This window comes from Ranitomeya imitator, chromosome 2 (genome assembly GCF_032444005.1).
Source record: "Ranitomeya imitator isolate aRanImi1 chromosome 2, aRanImi1.pri, whole genome shotgun sequence".
NCBI lineage: Eukaryota > Metazoa > Chordata > Amphibia > Anura > Dendrobatidae > Ranitomeya > Ranitomeya imitator.
The window spans coordinates 183,505,909-183,525,648 of NC_091283.1; the positions used below are offsets into that span (position 1 = coordinate 183,505,909).

The window sequence follows — 19,740 nt, forward strand, 5'->3', positions numbered from 1 at the left end:
TGCCCAAAGATCAGAGACCATGTTCAGCATGACTGGTCCCCTTTAACTTTCTATAGAGGAACCTGCAGTTTTTTTCTAACACTGCAACAAAGATCAGGGGTCCAGCTGCAAATGACTAGATTACTCATGCTTGTGAGTTGTTGTTCTATCATTGTACTAGCTGAATATGCCAAATAAACTCTGCGCCAACAATCGTACTCCACCATGATTTATATCTCGTTGTTAATGTGTCAGGTGATAAATCCTATCATTCCACTGACTTCTTTTACCTTTGTTGTAGGGCAGCCAGGGTCTCCCAGGGCCACCCGGACTGCGTGGAAAGGCAGGCCCTGTGGTAAGATCTGCTTTGTTAATCATAACATCTTTTTTATTCTTTTAATGTAGTCCACATTATTATATTGCAAAATTCTCCATTAAGCTTCCACTCCTGGCGCAATGTGAAAAAGAAACCACTGAGACTCCCGTCATTTTTTCCAATGTCTTCTTAGAATAAACACGGCATAACACAATAAGAAATCTTCATTAAACTGATGCGACAGAGGCAATAAATAAAGCCTAATAGCCACTTACTGATGTCTGTTTGGTTGGGTTATTGTGGAGGAGACACTTCAGATTGTTGTCAGATGGAGACATGCAGTTCCTGTATATTTTGCGGTGGTGCCATTGCTTCTTTGAACTTTTGCAAAGGCAGAAATACTCCTATCATCCTTCAGAAGATTCATTTTTCATTTTCACTGATAGCTTGAAGGGGCACAAAGAAGATTTTCTGATATCTACCATTGACAGGAGGCGCAGAAATATGCGGCTGGCAATAATTTAGTGGCATATGTCACCCACCAAATATGCCTAGGTATATTTATTTTTTACAGTGACCTCTTGTATATGTGGGTGCACTCGGCTGTGACCATACAAAAGCAAGAAAAAAGTTATTTCAACTTGTACCACCCCAACACAAGCCAAAAAAGCACTCTCTTGGCTTTCATTAGGTGAAGGGAGCACTTATAGCTATACATTTCTACACAGGATTAGGTAGACCCTGAGCTTTTCTGAACATGTCCAACATCTGTTTGTAAATAACCCGATTTCCTCAAGATCAACGCTCATTGACCACATTTTAACTTGTATAATTACATCTCATATAGAATTCACAGCTGCTCATATAACTCTATACATCCTTTACATGTATGGCCAAAAATATAATTTAAAGTTGCATTCCCTGTGGAGCTTATGAAAGCTCATTGCTGTCCTATGACGTTATAAATCCTTTCCTGAAATTCAGTGTTTATATAGGTGGTTGTGATTGACAGGCCAGCTAGCAGCCTGTGAGGACATACATTTAGGCCCTGATTTGTCCATGTGTCGGCATATAATTTTTACGCAAAACATGATGGCAACTACACAGACACAGTTTTTTCCAAAAAAGTTTTAATGTAAAAACAATCAGGTAAACGTGGATGAGATATAAAATTGGTCTCAAGTTGCACTGTGTTTGAGAAATAGAAGATACTTATTTATAATCCTAGTTAAACCATTTAAGTAAGAATTGGTCACTAATGAGTTACGGTAATAATGAGGTTATAGGCATATTCCCGTATCCCTGAACCATGTTCCACTTGTTGGCATTGTCACATTAAGATAAAAATTGAATAGAGAGTTGGACAAAACAGGACTGAGGGCCCCGTTATCTTAGTCGGTCGAGGGCCCCGTTTTCCCAGTCGATCAAGTTCCCAATGAATATGCTATATATTATCTATTGTAGGGAAACCATTGTTATCTGACAGATATGGTATATTCCCTGCATTACAGGGTTTAGCCATAAGGAATTATACAATAAAAGATGTTAGTTAAGGGCCGTAACTTTAATGATTACCACAATGACTAATGCTGGCTACGGATAACACAACCTGTTCTTTCTTTCTCTAGGGTAAGCCAGGTGACAAAGGATTTCTCGGGTTACCAGGTCCTCCAGGTCCAGAGGTATGTTGTGCCCAAAAATGACTAATCATTTACAGGGTACAGGAAATATGTTTTTTTCAAAATCTGCTACAAATAGGAAAATGTGATGTTTATACGTATAAAATCTCATTTAAAAAAAAAAACTTTAAACAAGTGATAGAGATGTTTGACTTTTAAATCAGTAAGGGTTCGGCTAATAAGTCCCCTCCCACTGATCACTAGTATGAAGAGGCAGAAGGGCTTAGTAAAAAAAAAAAAAATATCTGTGAATCTGTCTTTGGTGTCGGTGGAGCTCTTCTGCCTTTCTCTTCTAAGTTGTGAAAAATTTTTTCAAAAAGTTACACTTAAATTAGGCTTTGAATAATGTCGCTGATAGGTGGGAGTCCAGATCCTGAACCCCACAGATCGGTCAAAACATCACTCTAATGTGCACAGCTCACGCATGAGTGGTATAGGGGCTCAGTAGTAAGTCTGTGGGTCCGTACACAGCTCTTTAAGTGTGAATGTACGGACCCATATGGTTACTGTTGAGACTGAACACTGCTCATGCAGAAACTGTGGACTTCAGAGCAGTGTTTTGACCAACCATTGGGGGTCTCTGGACCACCACTGATCAGCAATGGTATTCAGAGCCTATAACATATAAAAAGTTTTAAAACATGCCAGTTTCCCTTTAATGATGGCAGTGGTTGATGTGATCGGGTTTATGTCCAGTCTCCACATGGTGTTATCTGGCAGATCAATGTCTCTGTTACCATACAGGGAGTAGGTTGTGAAAAGCCAATGGAAAGGACAATGCTCACCGCATGATGATGGCACTATATAGCAGATAGAGAACATTGGGGTAGAAGGATTGCAGTGAACTCAGTGTTTATATTGTACTCATCGGTGACATAATGGTTATGAAGGGGATTGCTGTTCTCGCAAACCCCAGGATAGTACGCCACTAACAGAGGGGCAGGGACTGCCAGCAGATTGTTAAAATATATTCTTGTGGTTGATTCATACACCAGAGCCAGAAGCTGTTAGATCACTGCCTTGGCAGGCCACAGTGTGGTATGTACATTGAAATTGGACGTCGTTCGTTGCAGAGCTATCCTGTAACAGGAGAACAGCCTCTGTTCTTGCCCAATTCATTTTTCTTTACAGCTTTTAGCATCGTAGAATTCAAATTGAGAGCAATCCAGCAAACGAGGAGAAAACAGCACGTCCCCAAGTTACAACCCACACTCCAATGCACAGGAACGTCTAGCCTCTGACTGTTGTATCACAGTGTTTTGGCCCCATTTGTGTCACTCCAAATACCAGATAAACTTTGTAACACCTTGGTATACTTTATGCACAGCACCTAGTGCTATGACAGTAATGCCCTGATACAATCACATTGCAGGATGCTTTGCAATGTATTCTGGAGTTTTTATGAAACTGATAGCTTTTATTTACACTGATAAATGTATCCAAAAAGTCATGATGCTTATGCAAAGTATTTCTTAGATTCTGTTCACACCTGTGTTTTGCAAAGTAATTGATGCACATGACTGATCTCTTGCAAACAGCATCACAACAACTCCATTGACTACTGATTATCGATGTTTCTATGTGCTGCTATGATTATCATAGATGAAACAGAATTGTAAAACATGGGTTTGAGCAGAGCCCTAGACTGGAAACCATATTCATCTTTACTTCAATTGTGTTGATCACCAGTTTAAAGGTGCCCTCTGATAAATGCGGCTTGCCCTTTATGATTTACTAGACAGAAAGGCACACATGTGACCGCTGTTACAGCTCTGAATAGGAAGGAGTTGTAGTGAATTGTGACACCAGAGCAACCACTACTAATAGTACAGAGGTGAGGCTGGTAAACATTGCGGAGGATACTGTACTCATTAGATCATTGTGGACTTTAAATGGTTATTTCCATATTCCTAGATGGATATTGCCAGATAATGCATGTAAAACGTACACTTTTGCAATTTATCGCTTAGTCAAATTTGCAGCTGTTTTAGAGATATCAACACTTTACTTTTGTTTACAGCTGGTTGCCTAGGAGACCAACCACCGCTGCTGTCTAGCTTGTAAGCACTACACTGAAGCTGGCGGGGATTAGGAAGGAATGGCATACTGCAGCGATCCTGGACAGCTTCAAAATAGTGCTTGAATACTGAGAGAATGGAGTCAAAAAGTCTGTTTAAGTACTGTACAAAAAGTCTTTTTATTGAAGTATCATATAACAATATTTAATAACAAGAATTAATAAAACAAACAAGGTAGCTTCAAATCTAAGAGACACAGAAGAGTATGGGAATGTAAACTGATGACGACCTTTGACAGTCTTAGTGCAGGAATGAATGTGTCGCATGGATTTATGTCTTTTTACATCAACTAAGGAACTTGCCCCTCAGACTATGAGCGGTCATCACAACAGACCCAGACCCTAATCAGAGGATAATAAAACATTCCTTATCTAAGAACTGGTCCAATATTTATGGATATAACTGTTTATCACTCATGGTAATTCTGCTTCATGTCACCTGTCTTATCCATGTTTTTTTTTCTGTGCTATGTTGTGCATACATATGTGATTCTTCAGAATTTCTTTTAGTCTTTGCCTGATGAAGAGACCTGTGTAGTCTCGAAAGCTTGCAATTTGTTACCATCTTTTCAGTTCACCATTAAAAGGTATCAACCACTGAGGACTCTCAATTCTAAATATTTTGCTATCTACTGGCTAACACGGTACCAAGATATATAGCTTTCCTGTATTAAAACAAACAAGATCAGTCATAAAGGAATTGGGTAAAAAAGTCTGTTGTCACTAATAGTATATAGATCGGAGGAATCCTGTTCCTGAAAGAGCATAACATTTGTTTCCCAAATTGCTGATACGGTCAGTTGTGAGTAACAGGTCACAAAGTTTCTATTTCCATGACAAGTGTCAAACTAATTGTGGCCATAAACATGTAGTAGAAAGCTGAGTTGGACCTAAAAAAGTGACAATAGAACAATCTAAACCATGAAGGATTGATTCTTACCCATGTAGATCTAAGTAGGACACCAGACAGGCAGCCCCAACGCGCGTCAGACGGCCCCCTGTTATGTTGTTTCAGGAACACGATGATCTATATACTATTAAAGTAGTGACCCCAGACTTTTTTACCCAAGTCCTTTATGACCAATCTTGTTCGTTATATCATTATGGTTTTTATTGATTCTTACTAAATATTGTTATATGATACTTCAATAAAAAGACTTTTTGTACAGTACTTAGACTTTTTTGACTCCGTTCTCTCAGTATTCAATTGTATCCTTCTGTTGTTAATGATTTTTTCTAATGTGACTATTAGGCCCGTATTCAAACTTAGTGTAATGTGTTTTTTCAGATTTATCTGCTTCCATTCAAAATAGTGCTTATAGCTCAATAGGAAAGAGTTTGTAAGCTCTGCACTTTTCTGCTGTCTAGCAGCAGTGGTCGGTTTCCAAGGCAGCGAGTTGTAAAGAAAATAAAAATGTTAATACCTTAAGAATGGCTGAAAATTGTAGTGATTTGTAAATTCCAAAATTGCTTGTGTTTACAAGCACTATCCGACAATACCCATTTATGAAGATAAAAAAATTAACCCTTTAAACACTCGATTGACAGACATGTTGAGAGCCGGCTCCTCATGTACATGTACAATATAATTTTTTACCCCCTTAGGTTTAACCAGGCAGGATTAGTTCATAAATGCCAAATTGATCTTCAGAATACACTGACCATAAATATTAATATAAATGTGTGTATATATATATATATATATTAGTAATAGACCAATAAATCCAAAACATTTCTTTGCCCAGCAAGAAAGAAACCCATGAGTGTTAAAATATAAATATATTTCAGCACATACAGTTTTCTTTCATGCTGGGCACGGAGATATTTATTGGTGTATTACGGTCATCACTCCATATTTCGTGCAGGATCTTCTATTTTTGGGGCGGACATGAGCCCTTTTTCTCTGATGTTGTGTTTGGAGTGCGCCATTACATAAACAGGCCTTACTCTTTCCTATGCACCCATCATACAGGTGTTTTGTTTTTATTGCAGGGCTTTCCAGGAGACATTGGACCTCCAGGACAAAATGGACCGGAAGGATTAAAGGTGAGATGTCCTCATAAAGGCATAGACCTTGTCCTAAGCTTCTATTGACTGGTTAAGAAAAGCAAAAACGGAAAGTGAGATTCCTGGAGATTGTATTGGCAGAGCCCACTCCTCCACTGTTTATATTGAGGCTCCTCCAAAACGCTCTCTTCCATGAAATTGATGTTGGATGCTGTCCCATGGCAGAATTGCACTGGCGCTATATCCCTTCTTTCTCTTCCTCATGTGAAGGGATCCTAAGGGATTTGCCTGTAATTTTATGAGACCCTCATTCTTTTTGTTGGTTTACAGGGAAAGCCAGGAGCCAGAGGTTTCCCGGGGCCCAGAGGACAGCCTGGGCTAGAGGTGAGCCATTTCTAATAGATTTGTTGGTAATGGTGACTGTACACTGCAGACACTGTATGTATATGCCACCTATACTCTGTAGATAATCTGTGTATATTGCGCCTGTAAACTGCATATAATCTGTGTACATGGCACCCAGACAATGTATGTATGCGCCACCTACACACTGTAGATGATTCGTATATGGTGCCTGTACACTGCATATAATCTGTGTATATGGCGCCTGTACGCTGCAGAGACTGTATATATATAGCGCTTCCACACTACAGATACTGTATGTATATGGCGCCTGTACGCTGCAGATACTCTGTATATGGCACCTGTACGCTGCAGATGGTTTGTATATGGCGCCTGTACGCTTCAGATGCTTTGCATATGGCGCCTGTATGCTGCGGATACTCTGTATGTGGCCCCTGTATGCTGCAGATGCTCTGTATATGGTGCCTGCACACTGCAGATACTCTGTATATGGCGCCTGTACACTGCAGATACTCTGTATATGGTACCTGTGCGCTTCAAGTACTCTGTATATGGCGCCTGTATGCTGCAGATACTCTGTATGTGGCCCCTGTACGCTGCAGATGCTTTGTATATGGCGCCTGTACGTTTCAGATACTCTGTATATGGTGCCTGTACACTGCAGATACTCTGTATATGGCGCCTATACACTGCAGATACTCTGTATATGGTACCTGTGCGCTTCAGGTACTCTGTATATGGTGCCTGTACGCTGCAGATGCTTTGTATATGGCGCCTGTACGTTTCAAATACTCTGTATATGGTGCCTGTACACTGCAGATACTCTGTATATGGCGCCTGAACGCTGCAGATACTCTGTATATGGCGCCTGTACACTGCAGATACTCTGTATATGGTGCCTGTGCGCTTCAGGTACTCTATGTGGCCCCTGTACGCTGCAGATGCTTTGTATATGGCGCCTGTACGTTTCAGATACTCTGTATATGGTGCCTGTACACTGCAGATACTCTGTATATGGTGCCTATACGCTGCAGATACTCTGTATATGGCGCCTGTAAGCTTCAGATACTCTGTATGTCAGGGGTGTCAAACTGCATTCCTCGAGGGCCTCAAACCATGCGTGTTTTCAAGATTTCCTTAGCATTGCACAAGGTGCTGGAATCATTCTCTGCAGGTGATTAAATTATCACCTGTGCAATGCAAGGAAATCCTGAAAACATGACCTGTTTGCAGCCCTCGAGGAATGCAGTTTGACACCCCTGCTGTATGTGGTTCCAGTATGCTGCAGATGCTTTATATATGGCACCTGTACGCTGCCTCAGATTCTCTGCATATGGTGCCTGTACGCTGAAGATACTCTATATATGTCCCCTGTACGCTGCAGATGCTTTGTATATGGGGCCTGTACGTTTCAGATACTCTGTATATGGCTCATGTACGCTGCAGATACTCTGTATATGGCTCCTGTACGCTGCAGAGTGTTTGTATATGGCACCTGTAAGCTGCAAATACTCTGTATATGGTGCCTTTACGCTGCAAATAACTGTGTATATGGTGCCTGTACACTGCAGTTACTCTGTATATGGTGCCTGTGCACTGCAGATTCTCTGTATATGGCGCCTGTACACTGCAGATACTCTGTATATGGTGCCTGTGCGCTTCAGGTACTCTGCTGTATATGGTGCCTGTACACTGCAGATACTCTATGTGGCCCCTGTATGCTGCAGATGCTTTGTATATGGCGCCTGTACGTTTCAGATACTCTGTATATGGTGCCTGTACACTGCAGTTACTCTGTATATGGTGCCTGTACACTGCAGATTCTCTGTATATGGCGCCTGTATGCTGCAGATACTCTGTATGTGGCCCCTGTATGCTGCAGATGCTTTGTATATGGGGCCTGTACGTTTCAGATACTCTGTATATGGCTCATGTACGCTGCAGATACTCTGTATATGGCTCCTGTACGCTGCAGAGTGTTTGTATATGGCACCTGTAAGCTGCAAATACTCTGTATATAGTGCCTTTACGCTGCAAATAACTGTGTATATGGTGCCTGTACACTGCAGTTACTCTGTATATGGTGCCTGTACACTGCAGATTCTCTGTATATGGCGCCTGTATGCTGCAGATACTCTGTATATGGCGCCTGTACACTGCAGATACTCTGTATATGGTGCCTGTGCGCTTCAGGTACTCTGCTGTATATGGTGCCTGTACACTGCAGATACTCTATGTGGCCCCTGTACGCTGCAGATGCTTTGTATATGGCGCCTGTACGTTTCAGATACTCTGTATATGGTGCCTGTACACTGCAGATTCTCTGTATATGGCGCCTGTATGCTGCAGATACTCTGTATATGGCGCCTGTACACTGCAGATACTCTGTATATGGTGCCTGTGCGCTTCAGGTACTCTGCTGTATATGGTGCCTGTACACTGCAGATACTCTATGTGGCCCCTGTACGCTGCAGATGCTTTGTATATGGCGCCTGTACGTTTCAGATACTCTGTATATGGTGCCTGTACACTGCAGTTACTCTGTATATGGTGCCTGTACACTGCAGATTCTCTGTATATGGCGCCTGTATGCTGCAGATACTCTGTTTGTGGCCCCTGTATGCTGCAGATGCTTTGTATATGGTGCCTGTACATTTCAGATACTCTGTATATGGCCCCTGTACACTGCAGATAACCTGTATATGGCGCCTGTACACTGCAGATACTTTTTGTATGGCTCCTGTATGCTTCAGATTCTCTGTATATGGCTCCTGTACGCTGCAGATGCTCTGTATATGGCGCCTGTAAGCTGCAGGTAATCTGTATATGGTGCCTGTACGCTGCAGATACTCTGTATATGTCCCCTGTACGCTGCAGATGCTTTGTATATGGTGCTTGTATGTTTCAGATACTCTGTATATGGCTCACGCACGCTGCAGATACTCTGCATATGGCTCCTGTACGCTACAGATAGTCTGTATATGGCTCCTGTAGGCTGCAAATATTCTTTATATGGCGCCTGTATGCTGCAGATACTCTGTATATGGCGCCTGTATGCTGCAGATACTCTGTATATGGCGCCTGTATGCTGCAGATACTCTGTATATGGCGCCTGTATGCTGCAGATACTCTGTATATGGCAGGTAGCAAACAATTGTCCTGACGTTGGGTAATCTGTTCACACATTATTATTTTGCTGTTCATGGACTTTGGTTCCTTACATTTTGGTCATGTAAATAGTTATTCCAGTTGTATAAAGCGATAGTGTGTCACTAGGATATGCCATTGATTTATTATCTGCATTGGTCACAACGTTTGGTACAATTTGCAATATTGAGAATGATGTGTCCTTGGTTTTCCATGCAAAGTGGCGCCTCCGACATCAATTGTGCATAGATCTGCAGAACAGCCTTGCTCTAATGCTATAAGAGAAGCTGCTGTTAGCCGGATAGCTTCGCAACCAGAGCACCACCATGCAGGGAAAAAAAGAAATGGACTCATCTTCTTATCTTCAAGGAAAGAAAGAATATGGGACCAGGAAATTACAGGCCAGCCTTCCTTCTATACTAGGAACGATCTTTGAACAAATTTTTAAACAATATGTATGTAAGTACTTGGACAAGAATGCAGTAATTAACCAGAGCCAGCATGGGTTCGTACTAAACAAGTCATGCCATACTGCTCTAATTTCCTTCTATGATGGAATCACTGACTGGGTGGATCAGGGAAATGCGGTAGATATAGTATATCTCAACTTAAGCAAAGCATTTGATAAAGTATCTCATACTATTCTTTTTGAAAAAATGTCCATGTATGGGATTTACAAGGCTATGGTTAGGTGGATTTATAAGTGGCTTAGTGCAGGGGTCCCCAACTCCAGTCCTCAAGGCCCACCAACATGTCATGTTTTCAGGATTTCCTTAGTCTTGCCCAGGTAATAATTGCATCACCTGTGCAATGCAAAGGAAATCCTGAAAACATGACCTGTTGGTGGGCCTTGAGGACTGGAGTTGGGGACCCCTGGCTTAGTGATCGTACTCAAAGAGTGGTAATAAATAGTTGCAAATCCAATTGGAAGAGTGTTTCAAATGGGGTACCACAAGTCTCTGCCCTGGCCTCAGTGTTGTTCAACATTTTTATAAATGATAAGGGAGCTGATGGTAAAATAATCAAATGTGCAGTGCAGACTATACAAAGCTAGGAGGGATAGTTAACTCTAGAGAAAACCGAGAAAGGATTCAGAAGAATCTAGAGAAGCTTGAACAAGGGGCAGTGACTAATAGAATGGTATATGACAGGGAAAAATTCAAGATTCTACATCTGGGCAAGAAAACCGAAAATTACATCTACAGAATGGGAGGAATAGAACTAAGCAACAGCAAGTGTGAAAAAGACTTTGGTAAACTAATAGATCACAGACTGCACATGAGTCAACAGTGTGATGCAGCAGCAAAAAAAGGCAAACACAATTCTGGGATGTATTAAGAAAATCATATAGTCTAGATCACGTGAAGTAATTATCCTGCTCTACTCCTCCTTGGTCAGGCCACATTTGGAAAACTGTGTCCAATTCTGGGCACAACATTTTAAAAAAGACATTGAAAAACTGGTGCAAGTTCAGAGAAGAGCTAAAAGGATGGTGAGCGGACTGCAAAGTATGTCCTATGAAGAACGGTTAAAGGATCTGGGAATGTTTAGGTTGCAAAATAGAAGGCTAAGAGGAGACTTAATAGCTGTCTACAAATATCTGAAGAGATGTCACAGTGTTGAGGGATCACCATTATTCTCATTTGCACATATAAACACGAGAAGTAATGGAATGAAACGGAAAGGGAGATGATACAGATTAGATATTAGAAAAAACTTTTGACAGTGAGGGTGATCAATGATTGAACAGGCTGCCAGGAGAGGTGGTGAGTTCTCCTTTAATGGAAGTCTTCAAATATAGGCTGGACAGACATCTGTCTGAGATGGTTTAGTAATTCCTGCATTGAGTAGGGGATTCCAACTGTAGCATTCTATGATTTGTTGGATAAGTTCTGGTTTCAGAGCTTAGTTACATAGTTATTAAGGTTGAAGGAAGGCTATAAGTCCATCTAGTTCAACCCATAGCCTAACCTAACATGCCCTAACATGTTGATCCAGAGGAAGGCAAAAAAAAAAACATGTGGCAAAGAGTTGCACCTTGGGGAAAAAAATTCCTTCCTGACTCCACATACGGCAATCAGACTAGTTCCCTGGATCAACGCCCTATCAAGGAATCTAGTGTATATACCCTGCAACATTATACTTTTCTAGAAATGTATCCAGTCCCCTCTTAACCCCTTCACCCCAAAGCCTGTTTTCACCTAAGTGACAGGGCCAATTTTTACAATTCTGACCACTGTCACTTTATGAGGTCATAACTCTGAAACGCTTCAACGGATCCCGGTGATTCTGACACTGTTTTCTCGTGACATATTGTACTTCATGATAGTGGTAAAACTTCTTCGATATGACTTGCATTTATTTGTGAAAAAAAACAAAAATTTGTCGGAAATTATGAAAATTTAGCAATTTTCAAACTCTTAGTTTTTATGCCCTTAAATTAGAGAGTTATATCACATAATATAGTTAACAAACAACATTTCCCACATGTCTGCTTTACATCAGCACAATTTTGGAAACATAATTTTTTTTTGTTAGGACGTTATAAGGGTTAAAAGTTGACCAGCGATTTCTCATTTTTGCAACAAAATTTGCAAAACCATTTTTTTACGGACCACCTCACACTTGAAGTGACTTTGAGGGGTCTATATGACAGAAAATGCCCAAAAGTGACACCATTCTAAAAACTGCACCCCTCAAGGTACTCAAAACCACATTCAAAAAGTTTATTAACCCTTCAGGTGCTTCACAGGAATTTTTTGAATGTTTAAAAAAATTGAACATTTAACTTTTTTTTCACAAAATCTTTACTTCAGGTCCAATTTGTTTCATTTTACCAAGGGTAACAGGAGAAATTGGACCACAAAAGTCGTTGTACAATTTGTCCTGAGTACGCCGATACCCCATATGTGGGGGTAAACCACTGTTTGGGCACATGGCAGAGCTCGGAAGGGAAGGAGCGCCATTTGACTTTTCAATGCAAGATTTGCTGGAATTGAGATCGGAGCCCATGTCACGATTGGAGAGCCCCTGATGTGCCTAAACAGTGGAAACCCCCACAAGTGACACCATTTTGGAAAGTAAACCCCCTAAGGAACTAATCTAGATGTGTGGTGAGCACATTGAACCTCCAAGTGCTTCACAGAAGTTTATAATGTAGAGCCGTAAAAAAAAAATTTATATTAATTTTCACAAAAAATGATCTTTTTGCCCCAAATTTTTTATTTTCCCAAGGGTAAAAGGATAAATTGGACCCCAAAAGTTGTTGTGCAATTTGTCCTGAGTACGTCGATACTTCATATATGGGGATAAACCACTGTTTGAGCGCATGGCAGAGCTCGGAAGGGAAGGAGTGCCATTTGACTTTTCAATGCAAAATTGGCTGGAATTGAGATCGGACGCCATGTCGCATTTGGAGAGCCCCTGACGTGCCTTAACAGTGGAAACCCCCCACAAGTGACCCCATTTTGGAAAGAAGACCCCCTAAGGAACTTATCTAGATGTGTGGTGAGCACTTTTAACCCCCAATTGTTTCACTAAAGTTTAGAATGTAGCATTGTGAAAATTAAAAAATCATTTTTTCTTTCCACAAAATGATGTTTTAGCCCGCAATTTTTTTTTTCCCAATGGTAACAGGGGAAATTGGACCACAAATGTTATTGTCCAATTTGTCCTGAGTACGCTGATACCCCACATGTGGGGGGGAACCACCGTTTGAGTGCATGGCAGAGCTCGGAAGGGAAGGAGCACCGTTTGAAATGCAGACTTAGATGGAATGGACTGCAGGTGTCATGTTGCATTTGCAGAGCCCCTGATGTACCTAAACAGTAGAAACCCACCACAAGTGACCCCATATTGGAAACTAGACCCCCCAAGGAACTTATCTAGATGTGTTGTGAGAGCTTTGAACCAACAAGTGTTTCACTACAGTTTATAACGCAGAGCCGTGAAAATAAAAAATTATTTTTTTTTCCACGAAAATGATATTTTATCCCCTATGTTTTTATTTTCCCAAGGGTAACAGGACAAATTGGACCCCAAAAGTTGTTGTCCAACTTGTCCTGAGAACGCTGATACCCCATATGTTGGGGGGAACCACTGTTTGGGCACACAGGAGAACTCGGAAGGGAAGGAGCCCTGTTTTACTTTTTCAAAGCAGAATTGGCTGGAATTGAGATCGGACGCCATGTCGCGTTTGGAGAGCCCCTGATGTGCCTAAACAGTGGAAACCCCCAATTATAACTGAAACCCTAACCCCAACCCTAACCCTAGCCCTAACCCTAACCCTAACCCTAGCCCTAGCCCTAACCCTAGCCCTAACCCTAGCCCTAACCCTAACCCTAGCACTAATGGGAAAATGGAAATAAATACATTTTTTTACATTTTATTATTTTTCCCTAACTAAGGGGGTGATGAAGGGGGGTTTGATTTACTTTTATAGCGTTTTTTTGGCGGATTTTTATGATTGGCAGCTGTCACACACTAAAAGACGCTTTTTATTGCAAAAAATAGTTTTTGCATAGCCACATTTTGAGAGCTATATTTTATCCATATTTTGGCCCACAGAGTCATATGAGGTCTTGTTTTTTGCGGAACGAGTTGACGTTTTTATTGGTAACATTTTCGGACAGATGACATTTTTTGATCGCTTTTTATTCCGATTTTTGGGAGGCGGAATGAACAAAAACCAGCTATTCCTGAATTTCTTTTAGGGGGGGCGTTTATACCGTTCCACGTGTGGTAAAATGGATAAAGCAGTTTTATTCTTCGGGTCAGTACGATTACAGCGATACCTCATTTATGTAATTTTTTTTAATGTTTTGGCGCTTTTACACAATAAAAACTATTTTATATAAAAAAATAATTGTTTTTGCATCGCATTATTCTGAGAGCTATAACTTTTTTATTTTTCTGCTGATGATGCTGTATGGCGGCTTTTTTTTTGCGGGACAAGATGACGTTTTCAGCGGTACCATGGTTATTTATATCCGTCGTTTTGATCGCGTGTTATTCCACTTTTTGTTCGCCTGTATGATAATAAAGCATTGTTTTTTGCCTTGTTTTTTTTTTTTTTGCGGTGTTCACTGAAGGGGTTAACTAGTGGGATAGTTTTATAGAGCGGGTCGTTACGGACGCGGCGATACCAAATATGTGTACATTTATTGTTTTTTTTTTTTTTTACATAAATAAATGGATTTATTGGGAAATGTTTTTTTTTTTTATTTGGGGATTTTTTTTTATTTTTTTTTTACACATTCTATTTTTTTTTTTTTTAACTTTCTAACATTGTCCCAGGGTGGGACATCTCTGTATTAGATCAGATCGTTGATCTGACACTGTGCATAGCACACTGTCAGATCAACGATCTGACATGCAGTTTAGCTGGCTTTCCAGCGCCTGCTCTCAGCAGGCGCCGGCTAGCCAGGTCACTTCATGACCCGGAAGGAGTCTGGCGGCCATCTTGGATCCGGGGACTCCTTCCGGGTCACCGGAGCAACGCGATCTCATTGCGTTGCTCCGGTGGGAGAGCGCAGGGAGCCCCCGTCCCTGCGCGATCCCCCTCTATGCCGCTGTCACTACTGACAGCGGGATCAGAGGGGTTAAATGCCCGCGATCGGCGATAGCGCCGATCGTGGGCATTGTTGCGGGATGTCAGCTGTCATATACAGCTGACACCCGCACCCGATCACCGCGGCGCTCAGCGCGAGACCGCGGTGATCGGTGCGCCGTACTAGTACTGCTGCTGGCACTAATGCAGTGCCGGCAGCGCAGTACTAGTACGGCGCATGTCACGAAGGGGTTAAATTTAAGTAATGAATCACTCATTACAACATCATACGGCAGAGAGTTCCATAGTCTCACTGCTCTTACAATAAAGAATCAGCGTCTGTTATTGTGCTTAAACCTTTTTTCCTCCAAACGTAGAGGATGCCCCATTGTCCCTGTTTCAGGTCTATGATTAAAAAGATCATCAGAAAGGTCTTTGTCCCCTCATATGTTTTACATTAAAATAAGATCACCCCTTAGTCTTCGTTTTTCCAAACTAAATAGCTCCAAGTGTAATAACCTATCTTGGTATTGCAGACCCCCCAGTACTCTAATAACCGTGGTCGCTCTTTTCTGCACCCGCTCCAGTTCAGCTATGTCTTTCTTATACACCGGAGACCAGAACTGTGCACAGTATTCTAAGTGTGGTCGAACTAGTGACTTGTATAGAGGTAAAATTATGTTCTCCTCATGAGCATCTATGCCTCTTTTAATGCATCCCATTATTTTATTTGCCTTTGTAGCAGCTGCCTGACACTGGCCACTGAATATGAGTTTGTCATCCACTTTTTCATTGACTGTTTTGCCCAGAGTTTTAGAATTAAGCACATAATTATACATCTTATTACTTCTACCCAAGTGCATGACCTTACATTTATCCCCATTAAAGCTCATTTGCCATTTATCAGTCCAAGCTTCTAGTTTACATAAATCATCCTGTAATATAAAATTGTCCTCCCCTGTATTGATTACCCTGCAGAGTTTAGTGTCATCTGCAAATATTGAAATTCTACTCTGAATGCCCCCTACAAGGTCATTAATAAATATGTTTAAAAGAAGAGGGCCCAATACTGACCCCTGTGGTACCCCACTGCTAACTGCTACCCAGTCCGAGTGTGCTCCATTAATAACCACCCTTTGTTTTCTATCCCTTAGCCAGCTCTCAACCCACTTACACATATTTTACCCTATCCCCATTATTCTCATTTTATGTATCAACCTTTTGTGTGGCACCGTATCAAAAGCTTTTGAAAAGTCCATATACACTACATACACTGGGTTCCCTTAGATTCCACCGATTATAAAGTGACTAGATGGTGGCCCGATTCTAACGCATCGAGTATTCTAGAATATGCATGTCCACGTAGTATATTGCCCAGCCACCTAGTATATTACCCAGCCACCTAGTATATTGCCCAGCCACGTAGTATATTGCGCAGCCACGTAGTATATTGCCCAGTGACGTAGTATATTGCCCAGCCACGTAGTATATTGCCCAGTCACGTAGTATATTGCCCAGTCACGTAGTATATTGCCCAGCCACATAGTATATTGCCCAGCTTCGTAGTATATTGCGCAGCCACGTAGTATATTGCCCAGTGACGTAGTATTTTGGCCAGCCACGTAGTATATTGCCCAGCTACGTAGTATATTGCCCAGTGACGTAGTATATTGCACAGCGACCTAGTAAACCGCACAGAGCCGCATAGTATATTGCCCAGCCACGTAGTATATTGGCCAGCCACGTAGTATATTGGCCAGCCACGTATTATATTGGCCAGCCACGTAGTATATTGGCCAGCCACGTAGTATATTGGCCAGCCAAGTAGTATATTGCCCAGCCAAGTAGTATATTGCCCAGTGACGTAGTATATTGCACAGCGACGTAGTATACAGCACAGAGCTACGTAGTATATTGCCCAGCCACGTAATATATTGCCCAGTCACGTAGTATATTGCCCAGTGACGTAGTACATTGCCCAGTGACGTAGTATATTGCCCAGTGACGTAGTATATTGCCCAGCTACGTAGTATATTGCCCAGTGACGTAGTATATTGCACAGCGACCTAGTAAACAGCACAGAGCCGCATAGTATATTGCCCAGCCACGTAATATATTGGCCAGCCACGTAGTATATTGGCCAGCCACGTAGTATATTGGCCAGCCACGTAGTATATTGCCCAGCCAAGTAGTATATTGCCCAGTGACGTAGTATATTGCACAGCGACGTAGTATACAGCACAGAGCTACGTAGTATATTGCCCAGCCACGTAGTATATTGCCCAGTCACGTAGTATATTGCCCAGTGACGTAGTACATTGCCCAGTGACGTAGTATATTGCCCAGCTACGTAGTATATTGCCCAGCCACGTAGTATATTGCCCAGTGACGTAGTATACAGCACAGAGCCACGTAGTATATTGCACAGCGATGTAATATATTGCACAGTGACGTAGTATACAGCACAGAGCCACGTAGTATATTGCCCAGTCATGTAGTATATTGCCCATTCACGTAGTATATTGCCAGTGATGTAGTATATTGCCCAGCCACGTAATATATTGCCCAGCCACGTAGTATACAGCAGGGGTCCCCAACTCCAGTCCTCAAGGCCCACCAACATGTCATGTTTTCAGGATTTCCTTAGTTTTGCCCAGTGTAATAATTGCATCACCTGTGCAATGCAAAGGAAATCCTGAAAACATGACCTGTTGGTGGGCCTTGAGGACTGGAGTTGGGGACCCCTGGTATACAGCACAGAGCCACGTAGTATATTGCACAGCGACGTAGTATATTGCACAGAGCCACATAGTATATTGCACAGCGACGTAGAATACAGCACAGAGCCACGTAGTATATTGCCCAGCCACGTAGTATATTGCCCAGTCACATAGTATATTGCTCAGCCATGTATGTCACAGGTTAAAAAATAAACATACTCACCTTCGGATCCGAGGGCCCCTTGTAGTTGTAACATACTCACCTTCAGATCTGGCGCAGGCGATGAGCGCGCGGCTGTCGCCATCTTCCGTTCCCAGGATGCATTGCGAAATTACCCAGATGACTTAGCAGTCTCGCGAGGCCGCTAAGTCTTTTGGGTAATTTCGCAATGCATCGCCGGGAACGGAAGATGGCGGCCGGCGCGAGCGGATCGGCGGACAACGGAGGGTGAGTATAGCAGGTTTTTTGTTTTTTTATTATTTTTAACATTAGATTTTTTACTATTGATGCCGCATAGGCAGCATCAATAGTAAAAAGTTGAGGACACACAGGGTTAATAGCGGCGTTAACGGAGTGCGTTACCCGCGGCATAACGCGGTCCATTACCGCCGGCATTAACCCTGTGTTAGCGGTGGCTGGAGGGGAGAATGCGGGCGCTGGGCAGTGACTGCGGGGAGGAAGGAGCGGCCATTTTGTTCCAGACTGTGCCCGTCGCTGATTGGTCGTGGCTTTTTTTCCACGACCAATCAGCAACTTGGATTTCCTTGACAGACAGAGGCTGTGACCAATGAATATCCGTGACAGACTGACAGACAGAAGGACAGAAAGACGGAAGTGACCCTTAGACAATTATATAGTAGATGCCCATTGATCTTATCAGCCCAAGTTTACCAGTGGGATCTCCTGCTTGAAATACATTTTAATGTTAACCCTTTGGATATAAGCATAGCCTTGCCTTGTGTGGTAGAAACTACAGAGGGCCTATATATGTATTCAGTAATCTATATTTTTTACTTTCTTTGTATTTTTTAAACCCTTAGATAATATGTGATACCCACATTCCCAATTATATTCTGCCAGACTTATTCTGCCACAATAATCATTTTCTGTGTATGTCTACAATTTTACACTCTTTCAGTACAATAATATCTATCTTACTCCAAGAAGTTAATTTCCATAAAGTGAATGATTTCCCATCATTCTCAAACTATTGTTGGTGTAAAACGGGCTTGGGCAACATGCCGATCGTGCAGATTCGGGGAATGTCAATAATGGCTGTTAGCCATGACTTGCTTTTAGGAATCTCAAATATCTTCGCAGAAATAATATTTGTCAGATTATTTTTTGTTTTCAGAGCAATTCAAACATCTGCTACTGTGAAACTGATAGTGGACTGTTTTTCTAGGTTATCAAGAAATATAGTTCTAACTTTTGTCCAGGTGAAGGACCTACAAGTCCAACATCTCCATAGTGTGTGCACACAATAAATCCATAATGGCTCTGCTCTTGCTGGGATCGGGGTTTATCATTGTGGTGACTGTTGGATTAATTTGCAAATGTATACTTGAATCCCGACAATACACATTGACTTTAGTAAGGTCTATTAATGTAAAGAATAGTGCTTCACATGGGGCTTTTCTTTGCCATCTAAACCCCCTAATGCAAGTATAAGGTTGGTGAGTACTTGAACCCACATGAATGGGTATGGGACAATTTCAAAGGCTTAGAAAACATTGCTGCTTCTTCCTGAAACGGCATGACCCTATCCAAGGATTATTTCTGTTACATCAGACCTATTAAAGGGATTTAATTTTTATCGCATTATTGATGGCCTATGTTTAGGATATCAGATAAAGGATGTCTGTATCTCATATGGTTGGTTCTGTGGCTGTTGCGTGTGCCC

At 41.8% G+C, this 19,740-nt stretch overlaps 1 protein-coding gene across 1 annotated transcript in view; it reads left to right on the top strand.

Annotated features, from left to right (window-relative positions):
• COL27A1 (collagen type XXVII alpha 1 chain) overlaps positions 1-19,740 on the top strand; it is a 407,011-nt gene that overhangs the window by 184,406 nt on the left and 202,865 nt on the right. The window contains exons 18-21 of the mRNA XM_069748227.1: positions 281-334; positions 1,924-1,977; positions 6,044-6,097; positions 6,389-6,442. Coding sequence (XP_069604328.1) covers positions 281-334; positions 1,924-1,977; positions 6,044-6,097; positions 6,389-6,442 — 216 coding nt within the window. The remainder of the gene's footprint in view (positions 1-280; positions 335-1,923; positions 1,978-6,043; positions 6,098-6,388; positions 6,443-19,740) is intronic.